Source organism: Salmo salar, chromosome 01 (assembly GCF_965601325.2).
Source record: "Salmo salar chromosome 01, fSalSal1, whole genome shotgun sequence".
In the NCBI taxonomy this organism is placed as follows: Eukaryota; Metazoa; Chordata; class Actinopteri; order Salmoniformes; family Salmonidae; genus Salmo; species Salmo salar.
In genome coordinates this window covers 23,545,436-23,567,309 of record NC_138291.1, presented here as the reverse complement: position 1 = coordinate 23,567,309, position 21,874 = coordinate 23,545,436, and the positions used below count along the sequence as shown (strand labels likewise).

At 43.6% G+C, this 21,874-nt stretch overlaps 1 protein-coding gene across 6 annotated transcripts in view; it reads right to left on the bottom strand.

Moving 5' to 3' along the window:
• LOC106577869 (ral GTPase-activating protein subunit alpha-2) overlaps positions 1 to 21,874 on the bottom strand; it is a 215,601-nt gene that overhangs the window by 153,592 nt on the left and 40,135 nt on the right. For 5 of the 6 annotated variants that reach the window (XR_006769182.2, XM_014156501.3, XM_014156319.3 and 2 more), the window contains exons 2-3: positions 16,890 to 17,000; positions 11,611 to 11,660 (exon numbers count right to left, since the gene is read on the bottom strand). Coding sequence is in view for 4 of the 6 variants with exons in the window: in XM_014156501.3 (XP_014011976.2) it covers positions 11,611 to 11,660; positions 16,890 to 17,000 (161 nt within the window). In the remaining 2 variants the exon portion in view is untranslated. Of the gene's footprint in view, positions 1 to 1,878; positions 1,984 to 11,610; positions 11,661 to 16,889; positions 17,001 to 21,874 lie in introns of those variants that run through there. The other variant, XM_045715053.2, reaches the window with a different exon arrangement.

Genomic DNA, 21,874 nt, shown 5'->3' with positions numbered 1-21,874 from the left:
ATGCCTTCCTCTTGCAGGAACTGCTGACACACTCCAGCCACATGAGGTCTAGCATTGTCTTGCATTAGGAGGAACCCAGGGCCAACCGCACCAGCATATGGTCTCACAAGGGGTCTGAGGATCTCATCTCGGTACCTAATGGCAGTCAGGCTACCTCTGGCGAGCACATGGAGGGCTGTGCGGCCCCCCAAAGAAATGCCACCCCACACCATGACTGACCCACCGCCAAACCGGTCATGCTGGAGGATGTTGCAGGCAGCAGAACGTTCTCCACGGCGTCTCCAGACTCTGTCACGTCTGTCGCCTGCTCAGTGTGAACCTGCTTTCATCTGTGAAGAGCACAGGGCGCCAGTGGCGAATTTGCCAATCTTGGTGTTCTCTGGCAAATGCCAAACGTCCTGCACGGTGTTGGGCTGTAAGCACAACCACCACCTGTGGACGTCGGGCCCTCATACCACCCTCATGGAGTCTGTTTCTGACCGTTTGAGCAGACACATGCACATTTGTGGCCTGCTGGAGGTCATTTTGCAGGGCTCTGGCAGTGCTTCTCCTGCTCCTCCTTGCACAAAGGCGGAGGTAGCGGTCCTGCTGCTGGGTTGTTGCCCTCCTACGGCCTCCTCCACGTCTCCTGATGTACTGGCCTGTCTCCTGGTAGCGCCTCCATGCTCTGGACACTACGCTGACAGACACAGCAAACCTTCTTGCCACAGCTCGCATTGATGTGCCATCCTGGATGAGCTGCACTACCTGAGCCACTTGTGTGGGTTGTAGACTCCGTCTCATGCTACCACTAGAGTGAAAGCACCGCCAGCATTCAAAAGTGACCAAAACATCAGCCAGGAAGCATAGGAACTGAGAAGTGGTCTGTGGTCCCCACCTGCAGAACCACTCCTTTATTGGGGGTGTCTTGCTAATTGCCTATAATTTCCACCTGTTGTCTATTCCATTTGCACAACAGCATGTGAAATGTATTGTCAATCAGTGTTGCTTCCTAAGTGGACAGTTTGATTTCACAGAAGTGTGATTGACTTGGAGTTACATTGTGTTGTTTAAGTGTTCCCTTTATTTTTTTGAGCAGTGTATAAAATGGCCAAACCTCCACTTTTGGCATTTCTGTCTTTTCTGTAGATCTTATAACCATGTATTGTGACCACTGTATCATCAAATGTATTATTTATGTGCGTTTCAGAGATTTTCATCTGTTACTAGCAATTAGAGATTTTATGAAACTTGTTTCATAAACTACATATGCTGACAAGGGCTATTTAAAAAAAATAAAAAATCTGGGATGCTTGATTGTTTTTATTGCTTTACTAGGAAGCTTAGCATAGGTAGACATGCTCATGTTATTTATGTTAGTGCAAAGTGAGCTGCATACAGTGGACTTCCTACCAGGTCTCACCGCCTCAGTGCTCACACTATCACTCTGGTTCATAGGCACATGATTACTGCATACAATAACTGTGGGCATTCAGGTACAGCAGCAAATAATCTGTAATTAATTGAAAAGTGTGTAGCCTGAAGACTGATGCTTATGTCCACAGGGCTAATATTATAAGTTAAGTGTTCTAGAATAAATTAAGGCTTCAAGTTCACATTCAAGTCAAGTGCCACACACACACAAAACCTATAGCAGATACAACTACATTCAGCCGTGGGCCAATTTTTTATTGGGCAGATGGTCAGGAACATAACAAATAATTTGTAGACCGCAAATTGACAGCAGGAAGTCCAAACAGATATAATATTATAACCCTGACCTAAAGTGTCTACATCTAGTCTGGACCCGTTACGTGAACTACTGCAACGACCTCGTCATTAACTGATCAGCCCGCTTGTAGACAAAGGTCAGATACTGTGTAGTCAGTGTGTACCTACCCTAAAGTATGTAGTGTCGGCTGCAGTGGCCTAGCCAAAGCCTGCTCCCTCTTGGCAGGGAGGGCAAAGTGAGGAGGTCATGTGGAGAACAGGCCGGGGCTAGGAAGGGAGAAAGCAGGCATTATGCTCACTGCCCATCTGAGTGTGAAGGCAGGCGAGTGTTTTATAGGAGGCATGCAGGGTTTATCAAGTTGAACAAAGGTGGTATTCACAGCATGACTTAGCAAACACGCAGCGTGTCCTCTGCTTTTATGTCTGGCTGTGGAATCTCCCCTGATGGTTGACTTTGAATGTGTGATGCAGTGTGAATGTGATGTGTGTGGCTGAGCAGAATCTGTCTGTCTGTTTTGCAATAGATAAGTGAGTGAGATAATTAAAGAGAAAACAGGCATTGACTGTACCGCCAATAGGTTGTTCAAAACATGGACTGAATAAGTTATATTTTCAGGGACAGCCATTAAGCTGGTTACTGAACTAAATATTTACTGCATGTGGTGAATTATAAGGCATATGTTAAGGTATGCTATGACATTATGTGGAGTAGAATACAGATTCTCAGTCTGTAGACCAGAGTAGGATGCGGTGCACACACACACCACCCACACACACAGCACCACCCACCCACACACAACAGTGCAACAGCGCAATCTGTTGTGGCGGGTGTCTCAGTGGAACCAGACACAAAGAGAGCGGAGAGGTGGTGGAGTTGGCAGGTGACGGCAGGGGTGGAGTGTGGGATGCTGGGTTTGGGGAGAACAAAAGACTTTCCCTCCAGCCACCCATTACTGCTCTAGCAGGTTCCGCTACACGGGGGATGATCCCCCAGCCACCCTTGGAAACAAATCAAATGACATTTTATTGGTCGTGGACACATATTTTGAAGATGTTATCGCAGGTGCAGTGCAATGCTTACACATTTCCAAAAGTTATTTATTTTCGGCTGTAGGTAATAATGCAAGAAACGTTCTGAGCAAATAATGTAAGAAATAACAAACCAAATAAGTCAAATACTGCAAAGTTGGTTAAGAGCTAGAAACAGGGCGACCATGTCTGTCAGCAACGTCTTGTCTCAGTCAAAGGGGGTCACATACTGTAACACGGTGATAGTACAGCCAAAGTGTATTAGTCACGTGTGCTGAATACAACAGGTGTAGACCTTACAGTAAAATGCTTACTTACTTACTTACTAACCAATAGTGCAAAAAAAGGTGTTAGGTGAACAATAGGTAAGTAAAGAAATAAAACAACAGTAAAAAGACAGGCTACAGTGGGGGGGGGGGGGGGGGGGGGGGGAGTATTTGACCCCTGCTGATTTTGTACGTTTGCCCACTTACAAAGAAAGGATCAGTCTATAATTTTAATAGTAGGTTATTTGAACAGTGAGACAGAATAACAACAAAAAAAATACAGCCTTGGCTGTGTTTTGGGTCATTGTCATGCTGGAATACCCATCCACGACCCATTTTCAATGCCCTGGCTGAGGGAAGGAGGTTCTCACCCAAGACTTGACGGTACATGGCCCCGTCCATCGTCCCTTTGATGTGGTGTAGTTGTCCTGTCCCCTTAGCTGAAAAACACCCCCAAAGCATAATGTTTCCACCTCCATGTTTGACGGTGGAGATGGTGTTCTTGGGGTCATAGGCAGCATTCCTCCTCCTCCAAACACGGCAAGTTGAGTTGATGTCAAAGAGCTCCATTTTGGTCTCATCTGACCACAACACTTTCACCCAGTTGTCCTCTGAATCATTCAGATGTTCATTGGCAAACTTCAGACGGGCATGTATATGTGCTTTCTTGAGCAGGGGGACCTGCGGGTGCTGCAGGATTTCAGTTGTTCACGGCGTAGTGTGTTACCAATTGTTTTCTTGGTGACTATCGTCCCAGCTGCCATGAGATCATTGACAAGATCCTCCCGTGTAGTTCTGGGCTGATTCCTCACCGTTCTCATGATCATTGAAACTCCACGAGGTGAGGTCTTGCATGGAGCCGAGGGATATTGACAGTTCTTTTGTGTTTCTTCCATTTGCGAATAATCACACCAAATGTTGTCACCTTCTCACCAAGCTGCTTGGCGATGGTCTTGTAGCCCATTCCAGCCTTGTGTAGGTCTACAATCTTGTCCCTGACATCCTTGGAGAGCTCTTTGGTCTTGGCCATGGTGGAGAGTTTGGAATCTGATTGATAGATTGCTTCTGTGGACAGGTGTCTTTTTTACAGGTAACAAGCTGCGGTTAGGAGCACTTAAGAGTGTGCTCCTAATCTCAGCTCGTTACCTGTATAAAAGACACCTGGGAGCCAGAAATCTTTCTGATTGAGGAGGGGGTCAAATACTTATTTCCCTCATTAAAATGCAAATCAATTTATAACATTTCTGACATGCGTTTTTCTGGATATTTTTGTTGTTATTCTGTCTCTCACTGTTCAAATAAATCTACCATTAAAATTATAGACTGATCCTTTCTTTGTCAGTGGGCAAACGTACAAAATCAGCAGGGGATCAAATACTTTTTTCCCCACTGTATATACAGTAGCGAGGCTATAACAGTAGCAAAGCTACATACAGACACCGGTTAGTCAGGCTGATTGAGGTAGTATGTACGTGTAGATATGGTTAAAGTGACTATGCATATATGAAAAACAGAGAGTAGCAGTAGCATAAAGGAGGGGTTGGCGGGTGGTGGGTGGCGGGACACAGTACAGATAGCCCGGTTAGCCAATGTGCGGGAGCACTGGTTGGTCGGCCCAATTGAGGTAGTATGTACATGAATGTATAGTTAAAGTGACTATGCATATATGATAAACAGAGAGCAGCAGCAGCGTAAAAAGAGGGGTTGGGGGGGGGAGTTGGGGGGGGCACACAATGCAAATAGTCCGGGTAGCCATTTGATTACCTGTTCAGGAGTCATGGCTTGGGGGTTAAATCTGTTGAGAAGCCTTTTAGTCCTAGACTTGGCACTCCGGTACCGCTTGCCATTGCCAGTCTATGACTGGGGTGGCTGGGGTCTTCAACAATTTTTAGGGCCTTCCTCTGACACCGCCTGGTGTAGAGGTCCTGAATGGCAGGCACTACCCACTACCCTCTGTAGTGCCTTGCGGTCAGAGGCTGAGCAATTGCCGTACCAGGCAGTGATGCAACCAGTCAGGATGCTCTCGATGTTGCAGCTGTAGAACCTTTTGAGGATCTCAGGACCCATGCCAAATCTGTTTAGTTTCCTGAGGGGAAATAGGCTTTGTCGTGCCCTCTTCACAACTGTCTTGGTGTGTTTGGACCATTCTAGGTTTGTTGTTGATGTGGAACCCTGACTAACTTGAAGCTCTCAACCTGCTCCAATACAGCCCCGTCGATGAGAATGGGGGAGTGCTCGGTCCTCCTTTTCCTGTAGTCCACAATAATCTCCTTAGTCTTGGTTACGTTGAGGGATAGGTTGTTATTCTGGCACCACACGGCCAGGTCTCTGACCTCCTCCCTATAGGCTGTCTCGTCGTTGTCTGTGATCAGGCCTACCACTGTTCTGTCGTCTGCAAACTTAATGATGGTGTTGGAGTCGTGCCTGGCCATGCAGTCGTGGGTGAACAGGGAGTGCGGGAGGGGACTGAGTACGCACCCCTGTGGAGCTCCAGTGTTGAGGATCAGCGTGGCAGATGTGTTGCTACCTACCCTCACCACCTGGGGGCAGCCCATCAGGAAGTCCAGGATCCAGTTGCAGAGGGAGGTGTTTAGACCCAGGATCCTTAGCTTAGTGATGAGCTTTGAGGGTACTATGGTGTTGAACGCTGAGCTCTAGTCAATGAATAACATTCTCACATACGTTTTCCTTTTGTCCAGGTGGGAAAGGGCAGTGTGGAGTGCAATAGAGATTGCATCATCTATGGATCTGTTTGGGTGGTATGCAAATTGGAGTGGGTCTAGGGTTTCTGGGATAATGGTGTTGATGCGAGCCATTACCAACCTTTCAAAGCACTTCATGGCTACGGACGTGAGTGCTACGGGTCTGTAGTCATTTAGCCAGGTTGCCTTTGTGTTCTTGGGCACAGGGACTATGGTGGTCTGTTTGAAACATGTTGGTATTACAGACTCAATTAGGGACATGTTGAAAATGTTAGTGAAGACACCTACCAGTTGGTCAGCACATGCCCGGAGCACACGTCCTGGTAATCCGTCTGGCCCCGCAGCCTTGTGTATGTTGACCTGTTTAAAGGTCTTACTCACGTCGGCTACGGAGAGCGTGATCACACAGTCATCCGGAACAGCTAATGCTCTCATGCATGCCTCAGTGTTGCTTGCCTCGAAGCGAGCATAGAAGTGATTTAGCTCGTCTGGTAGGCTCGTGTCACTGGGCAGCTCGCAGCTGTGCTTCCCTTTGTAGTCTCTAATAGTTTGCCAGCCCTGCCACATAAGACGAGCGTCGGAGCCGGTGTAGTATGATTCAATCAGCCCTGTATTGACGCTTTGCCTGTTTGATGGTTCGTCGCAGGGCATAGCAGGATTTCTTGTAAGCTTCCGGGTTAGAGTCCCGCACCTTGAAAGCGGCAACTCTACCCTTTAGCTCAGTGTGAATGTTGCCTGTAATCCATAACATACCGGAGACACGTCAACCAGGCCCAGACATGGTTTGACGGAGGGGGAGCCTGTAGCCTAGTTTCTCATCGTTCCTTGGAGAGCCGAGACAATTGGAGCTTGTAGCTTTCTACTTTTAGTGAGGAACCTGAAGTCTTACAGGAATTAATTCCTAAAGTGGGATATTGAAGGCAGAGAGATTCTTTATTCTTAGCCCATCTGTCAAACAGCATTAAAGTGTGTGTCACAAGCATGGTGTATTCCCTAATGGCTTCATCCCTGCATCCATCCAGTCACACACAGCCTGGGGCTGGTGCTTATTTTATGGTTGATTGAGAAGCGTAACTCAAACTAATGATATGGATTTGCCACTGCAAATAAGGCCATTGCAGCACATGATGTCATCATACAAATATATACAAATATAAGTATGTGAGTACGAAGACACCGCACAGAATCAATAGGCACATTCCCTCCCTTGAGAACAGAAGAAAACGAACGTGTGCACACCTTTTAAGTTTAGTTTATTAATTCGACCATTTTAAAAAACAAGCACACATAAAACTTGAAAAAGCCATACATGCACATGAATAAAATCATTGAGGATAACACACAATAAAGTCTGGGACTTATTTCCATTGTGGTCCTCTTGAGACAAGATGGCTAGACAAGATCCAACACAGTATGGCAGTGAAATAATAAGACAAAAACAGAGAAGAAGAACATCCATCTCATCATTCTAATTACATCATAGGGGTTATTCATATGGGCACAGAAGACAAACATATTTTTACTTGATGTTTAAAGCTGCCCAGAGAGGACATTGTTTTTATGGGCAGTGGCAACTCATTCCATTCTGAGGCTCCATTATACAAGAAAGTACCTTTCCCAGCATTACTCCTGAACCTGTATAAGCACACATCAGCAACACCTGATCTGGTGCTGTGATTGTGTGCATCCCTAACACGAGGAAAGTAATCACTTAGATATCTGGGTGCAGGACCATAAATACTCCTGTAAACCAAACCTAGTCTAATCTGGGACACCCTAGCCTCAACAGGCAGCCAGTTTAGGCAAGAGCTGCTTTCAGGAACTATGTGGACTCACCTTCAATACTACCCTGATCAGCTTATTCTGGAGCTTCCCCTTCATAAGTTTAGATAAGCCCCCAAACCAGGAAGTACTAGCATAGTCAAAATGGCATTGAATGAGGGCAGTAGCTAGCACTTTCATGGAGTCCTTATCAAGCAGCTTGGACTTTCTAGCCAAAAACGTAGTCCTGGCATTAACCTTCCCTAGCACCTTATTGGCCATGCTCACACCTCCCAAGCTTCCATCAAGGATACATCCCAAGTAGCTAACAGAGGTTTTTTGTAGACAGCACCTTATCCCCTAACTCCACTATGATTTCAGAGGACCTACACAATTTAGGTCTGGAGCCAAAAATAATTGCTTCAGTTTTCCCTAAGTGCAGAGATAGCTTATTATCGCCAAGCCATTTGCTAATGTTAGTAAGCTCTGTGCTAAGCATGCTCTCCAACATAGTTTTACTTTTGTGAGACACCAGAAGTGTAGAGTCATCCGCATAAAGAAAAAGACAGCAAGAACAAGCGTCTTTCATATCATTAAAATACAATAAAAACAGCAGAGGCCCAAGCACGCTCCCCTGCGGAATGCCACAACTCATTGGTTTTGCCTGAGACAGTGAACCATTAACCTCTACTACTTGCTCCCTTCCTGATAAATAGGAATCTACCCAGCCTAGAGGGATACTGCTTAACCCCAGTGCCTCCAATTTGGAGATTAGGAGACAGTGGTTAACTGTATCAAAGGCCTTCTGTAGGTCAAGCAATACCATTCCATACAGATTTCCCTCATCAATCTCTTTCCTGATGAAGTCAGTCAAGTAAAGTAGACATGAATCAGTGGAGTATGTTTTTCTAAAATCCGACTGAAAATCATACATTAGACCCTGTTTGTTAACATCTTCATTTGCTCATGTACAATTCTCTCCAGGATCTTTGATGTTACACAGAGGATTGATACAGGCCTATAATTCCCAGGGTCAGACTTTATCCCCTTCTTATACAGAGGTATAACTTTAGCTTGCTCTATGTCCCTGGGAAAGGTGCCTTGTTCAAGAGAGAGATTAACGATATGCGTAATACAAGGGCCAATTTGCTCAGCAGAATCTATTAGAAACCTTGCAGGAATATTATCCAGGCCTGTGGCTTTGGAGCATTTAAGCTCTGCCAGCAAACTGACTATTTTGTTTGTTTTGTTCTCAATTATTTTCTCAGCAAAGAAACCCCGCTTAGCTTCATCCATCCTGCTCTGTGCTTCATTTCTGTGATGTTTATATAGGACAAAATCAGGCTGCTCTTGGGAGTTCTTACATTTTTTAAAGGCCTTATTCCTTGCTTGGATAGATTCTAGAATCTCATGATTAAACTAAGGGCTAGATCTCTGCTTTACCCTGACCTGTCTAATGGGAGCCATCACATTCACCACATCAAGGAATCTACATTTAAAGACTTCCCAGGCACTGTCTACCCCTACACTATCTAGCACAGGTGACCAGTCAATTTTACCCACTTCCTCCCTAAACTTTTCTACACACTATATTTTGAGTCCTCTGATTCTAACGGTTTTGTGACACTTAAATATATCTTTAAAAATCCTCCTTGTACAAAATGTAATAAAATGATCACTGATTCCATATACTATTACTCCACTCTTCGATATTTTAGATTTATCAGATACCAATATTAAGTCAATCGTACTTTGCACTGTTTCACATATCCTGTTGGGATACCTTCTTTTGAAACCTATGAGCTTATTCCAAGCCTGTACAATCTATCCCCTTACACTGTAAAGTGAATCATTTTTAGGACTAACACAATACGACACATATTAGTGCTAAGTGTATGTGTGCTCGCAGGTAGACATGGATATCAAATCCATACAGTACATCCATACAGTACATCCATACAGTACACAGTACATACACACAGTACATCCATACAGTACACAGTACAGCCATACAGTACATCCATACAGTACACAGTACAGCCATACAGTACATCCATACAGTACACAGTACATCCATACAGTATTCTCAGAGAGCAGGGAACACAATGTGTCAGCTGAAGATCAAAGGTCTGTCCGTATCAGTCCTGTACACACCACTCAGAGTGAGCTTATCTTCTCAGCACACTGGAAAAGCACACGGCCACTGCAGACTGGAGCTAAAAGGGGACACACTAGGGTTAAGCTGCTTTCAATATTAGTTATTTTTCAAAGGATAACCTATAAGTATTTAAAAGGCATGTGGAATCTGAAGCCATATGACTGTGTGTCTGTGTGTAGACAGACTTCTCATACTGTAGGAGTCAGGCTGAGAAAGCCAGACTGAAATCTAGCTTCATTCCACATGGACAGACAGAGAGCACTTCCTGTCAATACCAGGCTGGATGTCAGCTTGACTGGAGCCCAGGTTTAAAAATGCATGGAGATAGAAGTTCAGTCAGGCGAAAGTGGAGGTAAGGTATCACAAATAGAGTTTGAACTCAGTTTGTTGAAGTTCTCACTCAACAGTCAATACAGGAGAAAGACTGAGCAGCATACTGGGTCAATAACATACAGAGGACATTGCATACACCTGCAATACCAACATGCCAATAAAGCACATGACACATAAAGCATTTTCTGCACCTCACACCAGTAACAGTGTGTGTGTGTGTGTGTGTGTGTGTGTGTGTGTGTGTGTGTGTGTGTGTGTGTGTGTGTGTGTGTGTGCAAAAAAGAAGCCAACTGCAGTGAAACATGATAATATAGGGAACTGATTGAGGATGCCTGAGTAGCTCTCTGACTGAGTTGAGTGTAGGCCTGCTGACACCGTTAGGCCTAGATCTCACACAGAGACCAGTAGGCCCATGTCCAGACCAATCATCTTCCTCTGTCCTGCCCTGCTAGACTGACATCTATTGACACAGTGAGAAGAACACTCCCCTCACTAGGGCTCTGATGATACCAGTATGACAATAAAATGTACATGGCAAAAACGAAAACATGAAGCAGACCAGACACTTTGGTCCTTTAAAAACCTGCTGTATGTTAAATATGATGTGCTATAGATTGGAAATAAATAAATGTGACTGGATGACGACATTACATTTATTTCCAACATTAGGGCTGTTTTCCTAAAGAAGTTAAATCCACTTTGTGTGTTGTTTCCTTGCTACAATAGTAGCATAGTATGAGTATCGCGATAATGGTATTGTCCTCACAGACTCCATTCCCACTGAAAGGACCAAACTGCTCCTCTCTCAACCACTCGTCCTGATCCAGAGACTCCCAGTCAGCCCTGCCCTGAGCAAAATGTTACTGGAGAGCTGCCTGTTTATATTGGAAACTGGAGCTGCCGTTTCAGGTGAGGAAACAAGGTGGGGGACTTTAACCTCCAGGAGAGGCACCAGAGCATGGAGAATGACAGCACAACACTCACCTCTATTGAACAAAAACACATGAATACAGTACAAAGCAAGATTTCTGCCATCGCTGTGTGCTGCCTTCAACACCAGTGAAAAACTGGGTCTATTTATTCCTTAACAATCCGCTTTCTTTTTCTATTTGAGGTGAATTCAGGAAGTAGGCAGACAGGTGGAATCAGCATAGGGCTGGGAATTGTCAGGGACCTCACGATACGATTATCACGCATTGTGATTTTCACGATTCTATACGTATTGCAATTCAATACTGTGATTTTATTGCGATTCGATGTTCCAAACATATTGCTCACCATATGTCTGCTGCAGAGGGACAAGAGATAAGTGCTGAAAACATATTGGTTCCCTATTTAAAAAGAAGATGGAGAACAAGCTATGCAAGTACAGCAAAGTAGCGCAAATATAATATTGCGTTATTGTCAAAAAGATACTATATATCATCAAATATAATATCCCAATATGTAACTGTATCGTTTTCCCCACCACCACTAATCAGCACCATGGAAACTGTGTTGGCCCCTCCCCTCAGTAACAAGAAGAGTTGAGTAAACAGGTTGAATGCTGTAACCCCAGAGACAGATCTGATCCATGTCTATGGCTGGAACTGTCACTAGACATCAGACAGAGAATCATCATCATTCAGAACAGAAAGGTACAGCAACTTACTTCAAAAATAAAGAGGATAGAGTCCAGCTCCTCCCTCTGAGATTTGTTCCCTGAAAGAGAGAAGAGACAATTTAAATTTTACTCCATGACAAGAGTCACTGACTCAAAGTCACAAGAGGGTAGAACATGTCAGATGATGCTTGTCAGGGGAGGTAGATGCTGCTTGTCAGGGGAGGTAGATGCTGCTTGTTAGGGGAGGTAGATGCTGCTTGTTAGGGGAGGTAGATGCTGCTTGTTAGGGGAGGTAGATGCTGCTTGTTAGGGGAGGTAGATGCTGCTTGTTAGGGGAGGTAGATGCTGCTTGTTAGGGGAGGTAGATGCTGCTTGTTAGGGGAGGTAGATGCTGCTTGTTAGGGGAGGTAGATGCTGCTTGTTAAGGGAGGTAGATGCTGCTTGTTAGGGGAGGTAGATGCAGAAACGGTGTAAGGGTTTAGTCGGAGCGGCAGGTAGCCTGGAGGTTAGCAGCGTTGGGCCAGTAACCCAAAAGTTGCTGGATCGAAATCGAGCCAAGGTAAAATCTGTCCTTCTGCCCTTGAGCAAGGCAATTAACCCTAATTGTTCCAGGGTCACTTTCAATAATGGCTGATCCCCTGGCGGTGACCCCACTCTCCGAGGGTGTCTGAGGGGGAGTGGGCTATGCAAAAAATACATTTCCATTTCACACCTCACATCTGTAAAGGTTACCCACTTGTACACACAGTGAAACAGCACCCCCTAATGATTTTTATTATTATAGACAGTTTCATCCATGAAATACATTTCAACATTGGGATTTGGAAACTGCCACTTCTTCCTAAAGTTTTCTATTTAATCCTTGTTATAAGTCCAGCATCTGCTTTTCAGTCAGATCACTTTTGTAAGTCTTAATTGATCACAACACTGGGGAAGTCAGTTCTGTATTACAAGGAAGTGAGAAACATTGACTTGGATAAGAACTGAGGGCCAGGGTAGTAGGAAAGAGGCTCTATGGTACTTCATCATTCCAAAGCACTGACAGTCGTGTGACTTTCATGAGTGTGGACTGTACACCCTTCTGTGTGTGTCTAGAATGAGGTCATCATCAAAGTATAGCCTACTCTAGTCCGGGTATAAAGCTGTGAGGAGGAGCCAGCACTCTCCATGATGTCACCAGAACAGTGCTTTAAAGAGTAGTGAGGATGGGGAAAGTGGAGGGGGTTGATTATTGAAGGCCCTATGATGGAGCATGCATTAACCATGGAGGTTGTCAGCCAGGACTCACAGTGAGTGCAGGAAGGGGACTTGGGGAGAGGATTACATTACAGAGCCTATGCATTAAGAGACAGACAGCAGGGGGGAGAGGTCCTGTCCAGAAACAACCCCTGGCTGTGCCCTACCCCCCAAGCACTTGTGTAGATCTGAAAGAACAGGATAGGTAGGCTATAAGCAATATGGTAGTATTGACGTGTAGCTCCACCTTGCCCTCTGGTAGGTAAATACCCTCCATTTTCTCTGGGTTTGATAACGGGCAAGATCAAGCTCTTTTTCGTTCCACTCTCCACCTCCTCTCGAAATGTGTTTACCTAGAGTACAGGTCTCTGTCTCAGAAATCCTGCACTAAATCTACTTCACTGAAGGAGGAGGAGTAAGTGTGGCTGGTATTGACAAGACTGTTCTGAGAAGGAGAGGGTTCTGGGAAATCTGAGACTGCTGTGATGCACTTTCTAGGTTCTTCTATTAGGCCCTTCCCCCAGCAATATTTCTACACTTTCTACTCTGCCACAATCCATTGTGTAGACATAGTCCTATATTTTATAGCAGTGACAGAAGATTTCAAAACATATGAATTCCTGAACAAACAACTCTAAACCCTAAAATAATGATATTCCTATTGTTCCCCACAAATTAATTTGATAATGTAGTGCATTACTCTGAGGTTTTACACCTCATCGTGCTAGTACTCTTTTTCCCCTCTGAATGGCCCCAAATCACTGACCATTCTTTGGTTGCACACTTAAATAATTTCACCAGTAGCGGTGCGTGGGTACAATCTAGAGGTCGAACGATTATGATTTTTCACCGCCGATACCAATGCCGATTATTGGGGGACCAAAACCCCGATACCGATTAATCTGGCTTTTTGTTTTTTTTATAATGACAATTACAACAATACTGAATGAACACTTATTTTAACTTAATATAATACATCAATAAAATCAATTTAGCCTCAAATAAATAATGAAACATGTTCAATTTGGTTTAAATAATGCAAAAACAAAGTGTTGGAGAAGAAAGTAAAAGTGCAATATGTGCCATGTAAAAAAGCTAACGTTTAAGTTCCTTGCTCAGAACATGAGAACATAGGAAAGTTGGTGGTTCCTTTTAACATGAGTCTTCAATATTCCCAGGTAAGAAGTTTTAGGTTGTAGTTATTATTGGAATTATAGGACTATTTCTCCCTCTACGATTTGTATTTCATATACCTTTGACTATTGGATGTTCTTATAGGCACTTTAGTATTGCCAGTGTAACAGTATAGCTTCCGTCCCTCTCCTCGCTCCTACCTGGGCTCGAACCAGGAACACATCGACAACAGCCACCCTCGAAGCAGCGTTACCCATGCAGAGCAAGGGGAACAACTACTCCAAGTCTCAGAGCGAGTGACGTTTGAAACGCTGTTAGCGTGCACCCCGCTAACTAGCTAGCCATTTCACATCGGTTACACCAGCCTAATCTTGGGAGTTGATAGGCTTGAAGTCATAAACAGCGCAATGCTTGAAGCTCAGCGAAGAGCTGCTGGCAAAATGCACAAAAGTGCTGTTTGAATGAATGCTTACGAGCCTGCTGCTGCCTACCACCGCTCAGTCAGACTGCTCTATCAAATCATAGACTTAATTATAATATAATAAAAACACACAGAAATACGAGCCTTAGGTCATTAATATGGTCGAATCCAGAAACTATCATTTCGAAAACAAAACGTTTTTCCTTTCAGTGAAATACGGAACCGTTCTGTATTTTATCTAACGGGTGGCATCCCTAAGTCTAAATATTCCTGTTACATTGCACAACCTTCAATGTTATGTCATAATTACGTAAAATTCTGGCAAATTAGTTCGCAACGAGACAGCCGGCCCAAACTGTTGCATATACTCTGACTCTGCGTGCAATGAACGCAAGAGAAGTGACACAATTTCACCTGGTTAATATTGCATGCTAACCTGGATTTCTTTTAGCTAAATATGCAGGTTTAAAAATATATACTTCTGTGTATTGATTTTAAGAAAGGCATTGATGTTTATGGTTAGGTACAGTCGTGCAACGATTGTGCTTTTTTCGCAAATGCGCTTTTGTTAAATCATCCCCCGTTTGGCGAAGTTGGCTGTCTTTGTTAGGAAGAAATAGTCTTCACAGTTCGCAACGAGCCAGGCGGCCCAAACTGCTGCATATACCCTGACTCTGTTGCAAGAGAAGTGACACATTTTCCCTAGATAAAATAAATTCATATTAGCAGGCAATATTAAATAAATATGCAGGTTTAAAAATATATACTTGTGTATTGATTTTAAGAAAGGCATTGATGTTTATGGTTGGAGCAACGTGTACCTAAGCGATTATATGCAATGCAGGACAGGCTAGATAAAGTAGTAATATCATCAACCATGTTTAGTTAACTAGTGATTATGATTGATTGTTTTTTTATAAGTTTAATGCTAGCTAGCAACTTACCTTGGCTTCTTACTGCATTCGCGTAACAGGCAGGCTCCTCGTGGAGTGCAATGTAAAGCAGGTGGTTAGAGCGTTGGACTAGTTAACCGTAAGGTTGCAAGATTGAATCCCCGAGCTGACAAGGTAAAAATCTGTCGTTCTGCCCCTGAACAAGGCAGTTAACCCACCGTTCCTAGGCCATCATTGAAAATAAGAATGTGTTCTTAGCTGACTTGCCTAGATAAATAAAGGTGTAAAAAAAAACAAAAAATTCATTTAAAAATCAAAATCTGCCAAATTGGCGTCCAAAAATACCGATTTCCGATTGTTATGAAAACTTTAAATCGGCCATTCCGATTAATCGGTCAACCTCTAGAACAATCACCGGAGAATCCAAGCCAGGGGGAAAAAAAGCCATATTACAATCTATGTATTGTGATAATTGTGTTGTTTGCTCTATAACCTGTTAGTTCATATGCCTTTCCACCGTGATATATAGGCCTAAGGGCAAGACAAGACACAGTGGCAGAATAAATTCAACCACAGCTTTGTTTCATCACAAAACTGGAGAACAACATCTGTCCGGTGAAGTCCACAAAACATATTGCATGTAACAAACAGAACATGGCCTACAGCATGGTCAAGCAACTTAATGTTTCCCACATTTTCAGACTAGTAAACTATTGATATAAAATCAAGGAGCGTTTCCGCAAGTCGCAAAGTAAACAGGCGCTGCCTCCACCAAGAACCATTTCAACATCATCTAAATCACCTATACATCTAATACAGTGACAACTAAAAGATAACAAAAACTATTTAGTCTAATCAACGTAAGCTAAATATGATGTGGCTGTCGATGGTACTGATTTCTGTGTGTGTGTGGGTGCATGCAACTAAAAGTAAAAACAAAAACATGTTAACTCACCCTACTTGCAGAGAAACGCCAGCAATGACATCCTCCTCATTCATGTTGCCTAAACGGTCTATGACTCTGTCATACAGTATACGCTTTTAGTTTGTGGTCTTAGGCTCCCTGTCCTTCCCTTGTCACTTTTTTAGTTGTGCGTCAGGACCATTCACATTTGAGCTCACGCAATTTACGCCATTTTTTTTAATCAAGGGAGGCCAAATGCTCGCTGGCTTCCCTTGCATTCGATGCTACGAGTTGCAACAATGTCAAACTCTTTTTGACCAGACAGCATCAGATAGTTGGGCTACACATACGGAGATAGAGGGGCGCTGTTTCGCAGATGAGATACATTCAGCCTCTTGCGAATTGGAGGAAATGTATGAAACACAGAGAGACTAAAAGATGTTTTAATTTAATGTTTTAATTTTGGGAGAAGCCTGGCTTCCCTACAAGCCACTGCATTTCACTGCTGCAATGCAATACTAGATCTGAATTTATGTTCATCTAATTGGCTTTGAACAGCTAAAGGAAGTCGTTGGAATGAAAACTACAACCCCTGCAGGATTTAACACGACACCAGCTCTGAACGAGCTGAAAAAGCCATTACCCAGCTAATTATACACTACTACTGGGGGGTGGTTACTGGAGTAGTAGCCATGGGCACAGTTTTCAACAGACACACAGGCAGCACACTCTTACTTACCTTTTTGCTTTAAGTTACTTTCCAGTGTAATGAAATTTTCATAGAAGATAAAATAAATCTGAGAACAGTTGCTTTCGAAGAAGGTCTTCAAATCACTCTTCTCAAAGATATCTGCAAAGGAAACAGACAGAAACACACAGTGACATCAGTTTCAACTCCCAGACAAACAAAACAAAAAGGATTATTGTTTAGTGAAACTGGGAAAAATGTAAAATGGCTGCCATTACAGCATTAAAAATTAAAACAAAATTCCAGTGAGCCAATTATCCATTATTCTTCATGTCTCAATAAAACATATGGTGTCCTTGGTGGTAACTCAATGGACATGACGATTTACATAACAGCACACCAAGGACTTTGTGAGGAACAACGTCAACTATAATCAGCCTGACATGTTATAAAGAAAGCAGTTAAATCAATGGATGAGGATGATGCTGTCTGTTTAAATGGTGCAGATCATTCAACCGTGGTCCTCAGCAGATCTGAGGGGGAGGGATGCACACGGCTGAAAGGAGAATCCCCAGGAGCCTCACTGATGAGGTAGGGAGATAGTGAGGTACAGGGGAGGGCAGAACCATAGAATTAAAATGTAGGCCAATCTCTATGGGGAGAGGAGTGCCATGACACATTATGTCAAAGGGACTTCTTTCGCGTAAGCCGTGTCCAATAACAGAATCTAGAACAACCATATTATTAGTCTTCTCTCCAATCCTTTGTATAACACATTGTTTCAAAGATGGGTTACTTTCGGGTTACTTTTTCGATTAGTTAAAAGTGTTGACCTGCGTACGTGCATGCAACTGCTGGCCCGGTTTCCTCTTTACTTTTTTATTTGACCTTTACTTAACTAGGCAAGTCAGTTAAGAATAAATTCTTATTTACAATGACGGCCTACCCTGGCCAAACCCGGACGACGCTGGGCCAATTGCGCGCCACCCTATGGGACTCTCAATCCCAACCAATCTCGACCTGGCCTTGAACCTAGTGCACTCCATCTCCATAACAGATCATCCCACATCATTAACACCACAGCTCACACGACACATGGCTAAGTGCTTTTACATTATGCTGAGGTCAGCACTTTTAACTAATAAAAAAACAACCCAAAAACACGCCCCCCTCCCCACAACTTCCTCGGTTATATTTGTTGACATGCTAAACATGAATGGCATTTCAACAAGTGACAAATATGACTAAAAAGCACATAGATCTGCAACAAGGCTAGACTGACTTTACGGCGGTCATTATTTTCCTATTAGGATGTCAATCCAGAATCAGGCTTGGTATCAATCACAAAACCTCTCTCTTCCATGCCATGTCCCCTATGATGAGAACATTTAACAGGGGCAGACTTCTTCCCCCTAATTGAGCAATTAAGATTCACCTTCTGTTCAGTCTCCCCTGCTCCTCACTTCTGTTCAATACACCCTCTTTCAGCACCAGCCAACTGGATGGGGCCCAAACACAGCCCAGATAGTCTCCAGTAATTGGCTCAGGGGGATGGCTGGCATTTGTATCCAACCAACCACGGTGGGACAATGACAGTCTGTCTGGTGATTTATGTAGCCCACAGATTAAAGTAAAGATACAATGAAGAATCATACATCCCTCCCCTGTAATAAGATTTAAACTTGTGTTCCATGGATCTCGCCCACATTTAAAGGCAAATAACAATGGCCATAATAGAATAAATGGACCTGGATGAGACAGGAGCTGGTCTCGTCCTTTGTTCTCGAGTTAATCTGATTGCAGCTCTGATCTGATTGAATCAGAATATTGAATAAGGTCTGGTATTGGTACATTCATCACAAGCGTCTGCAACTGAGTGGAATTGCAGCACCACATGCAATACAATATGTGCAACGCAAGGCTAAATATAAACCATAATAACAACAATGCCGTCATACTGCAGTATTCCCAAAAGTATAGATACTGGCAGCAAAACAGGTAAAAACACACAGTAGCACCTGAACACTGAAATGTGACTGCTCTTAGCTGTGTGCCAAAAACAACATGGCCAAGCATGGCGGATAAGTCTCCTTCAAAAAAAAGTGTAATCTTTTTTTAAGAACACAATCCTCTTAATAAGGCTGGATTACGGGTCAAATAGGAGGGACATTTCATTCAGACTCCATTAACACTTACTTACTAACATAATACTAGTGCTGGGAATTGCCAGGGACCTCATGATACGATATTATCACAATACTTTGGTGCCGATACGATATGTATGCGATTCTCACGATTGCGATTCGATACTGTGATTTTATTGCAATTCGATGTTCCAAACATATTGCTCACTATATTTCTGCTGCAGAGGGACAAGAGAGCCATGAGAAAACTAGCTTTGATCAGTCATGGAACTAAAAGTGCTGAAAACAAATTGCCTCCCTATTTAAAAAGAAGATGAGAACAAGCTATGAAGGAAAAATACAGGAGTTTTGGTGCAGGTACAGCCAACTAGCGCAAAAATACTATTGCGAGTAAAAACTATACAATATATGATAAAAAATAATATTATCACTACTTAATACCCTATCCTGCACACGTTCACTGGCACACTAAGCACTTTTGAAATGTTGTGATTCATTGAGTGCATGATCTGTGATGAGAGTGATGTGTGAGCTTGTGTACTGTGTATTTCTCCCTCTCTAATGGGTCCGGCTCAGACGGAGCTGATGGCTCTCATAAGCACTTTGTGACATCTGCTGATTTTATTGATTGAATTTGATTGATCCAGCCCAGTCTCAGTGAGTAGGATACAAAATGGCCCTTCAAGTCTGCCACCAAATAAATGTATTTTCAGTGTGTGTGTGGGGTCAGTGTGTATGCGTGTCAGCTTGTAACAAGCCCCTACTGCACTGTGCTTGTATAATACAAGCCAAGCCCCTGCAACACCTCTCTCTCTATATCCCTCTCTCCCAGAGGCAACACTGGGAGAGATTCTTTTCTCTAACACCTCTTGATAGTATCTGCCATGCTGGTGCTGGTGTAGACAGTCACTGAGCTAATCCCACACTGCCTTTAGTTCACACCACCCTGTCACACTTAAACACACACACACCCTCAGCCCATCAATATAAAACTCACCGTCTGTCTTACAAGACAACAAATCAGGGCCAGATCTAGAAATCACAGCTTTAGTATTGAGCCAGAAAAATTGTTGAGCATTTTAACTAGCCTAGCCCTTCAAGCTACTGTTCACCTGAATATCTTACAGGCCTAATAACCTGGAGTTGAAAATCCCAAGGGCTACTAGGAAGACTAATCACACACTTTAAAGGGGGATTTCAAACCCAATTAGTTTGGAGTGTTTTTTTTTTTCTAACTCTGGTGCATTTTCCCCCTTAGTTTGGTTTGTTTGGACTGGTGTGAACACCATCCTCAATCTGGAGCACACTAAACAACACACCGCGGTTCGCTCAAAAAGGGTGGTCTCGGTCAGATTAGAACGCAGTCCGTACCAAACACAGGAAAAGAACTAGAGATGCGTAGTATTATTGGTTGTTTGACTGCGAGCATTTAATAAAATGCACACAGTACCATAACCTGATATCTCTGAAACATTCTGAGTATAGCAGCGCATTTATGAGCGCAACCGATTCAGATTAGGGGAGACGGCTGCTATGCCAGGGATATTCAGTAGGTTACTGTATAGCCTATTCATGTCACAGAGCGGCTATTATCCTGCATGTTGTTGGAAGGCCAAAGTGGAAGTAATATGAATATTGGGGCAAGTGATACTTCATGATAATCATAGATGGATTTAATGTGAGAATTTGTCAAATAATCAAATGACTAGCATGGACACTTGTTTTGTTTAGGATTTTTTGTTCATTTGACAAATGTGAAACCAACCAGACCAAATGGAGAAAATAAAAAGACAATGTAACAAATAATTGAACTCTGATTTGAACTAGGTTTATAGCTGAAAGCGGTGTATAAAAATGCCCTAAGTGTACACTGCAGACCGCACCAACAGTGAGGAGGTCCAGTAAGGGCAGCAGATGGTACTGGGTTTGTACCGAGGGCCCAGGTCCCGGCTCTTATCTCAGCCTCTCACATGGTCCACTTTTCAGCACTGCTGATTGTGTTAGAGCGCTTCCTGCCTGCCACTCAGGAAAACATGTTGGCTCAACAGCAGCAGTAGCCACCAGCTAACCCACCAGTCTGCTGGGGGAGGAGAGAGGACCAGCAGACATCCTAAGGGAAGGAGGGAATCAGGAGGGCTTGGGGGTCATGCGTGCGTGCGTGTCTGTCTGGTAACAGAGACAGTGTGAAAGAAAAATGAATGCACAAGTGCAAGCAGAGGGTCAGTGGTCAGCTGGTAAGGCCATCCCCAGGTCACTTCCTCCCATATTCCTGATTCAGCATGGCGCCGACAGAGATGGTCGCCTCACTTCGAATTCTTAGGAAACTATGCAGTATTTAGTTTTTTATGTATTATTTCTTACATTGATACCCCAGGAAATCTTAAGTCTTATTACATACAGCTGGGAAGAAATATTGGATATAAGAACAACGTCAAGTTAGCAACATTACGACCAGGAATACGACTTTCCCGAAGCAGATCCTCTCTTTGGACCACCACCCAGGACAATGGAGCTAATTCCAATAGGCGATCCAAAACAACGACGCCTCAGAAGGGTCGGACGAAGCGGTCACCTGGCCAGGCTCCGTAGCGTGCACATCGCACACCGCTCCTGAGTATACTACTAGCCAAAGTCCAGTTTCTTGACAACAAGGTAGATGAAATTCGAGCAAGGGTTGCCTTCCAGAGAGACATCAGAGATTGTAACATTCTCCGTTTCACGGAAACATGGCTCTATCGGGATGTGTGGTCGGAATTGGTTCAGCCTGTGGGCTTCTCCACGCATTGCGCTGACAGAGATAAACACATCTCTGGGAAAAGGAAGGGCGGGGGTGTATGCTTTATGATTAACAACTCATGGTGTAATCATAACAACATACAGGAACTCAAGTCC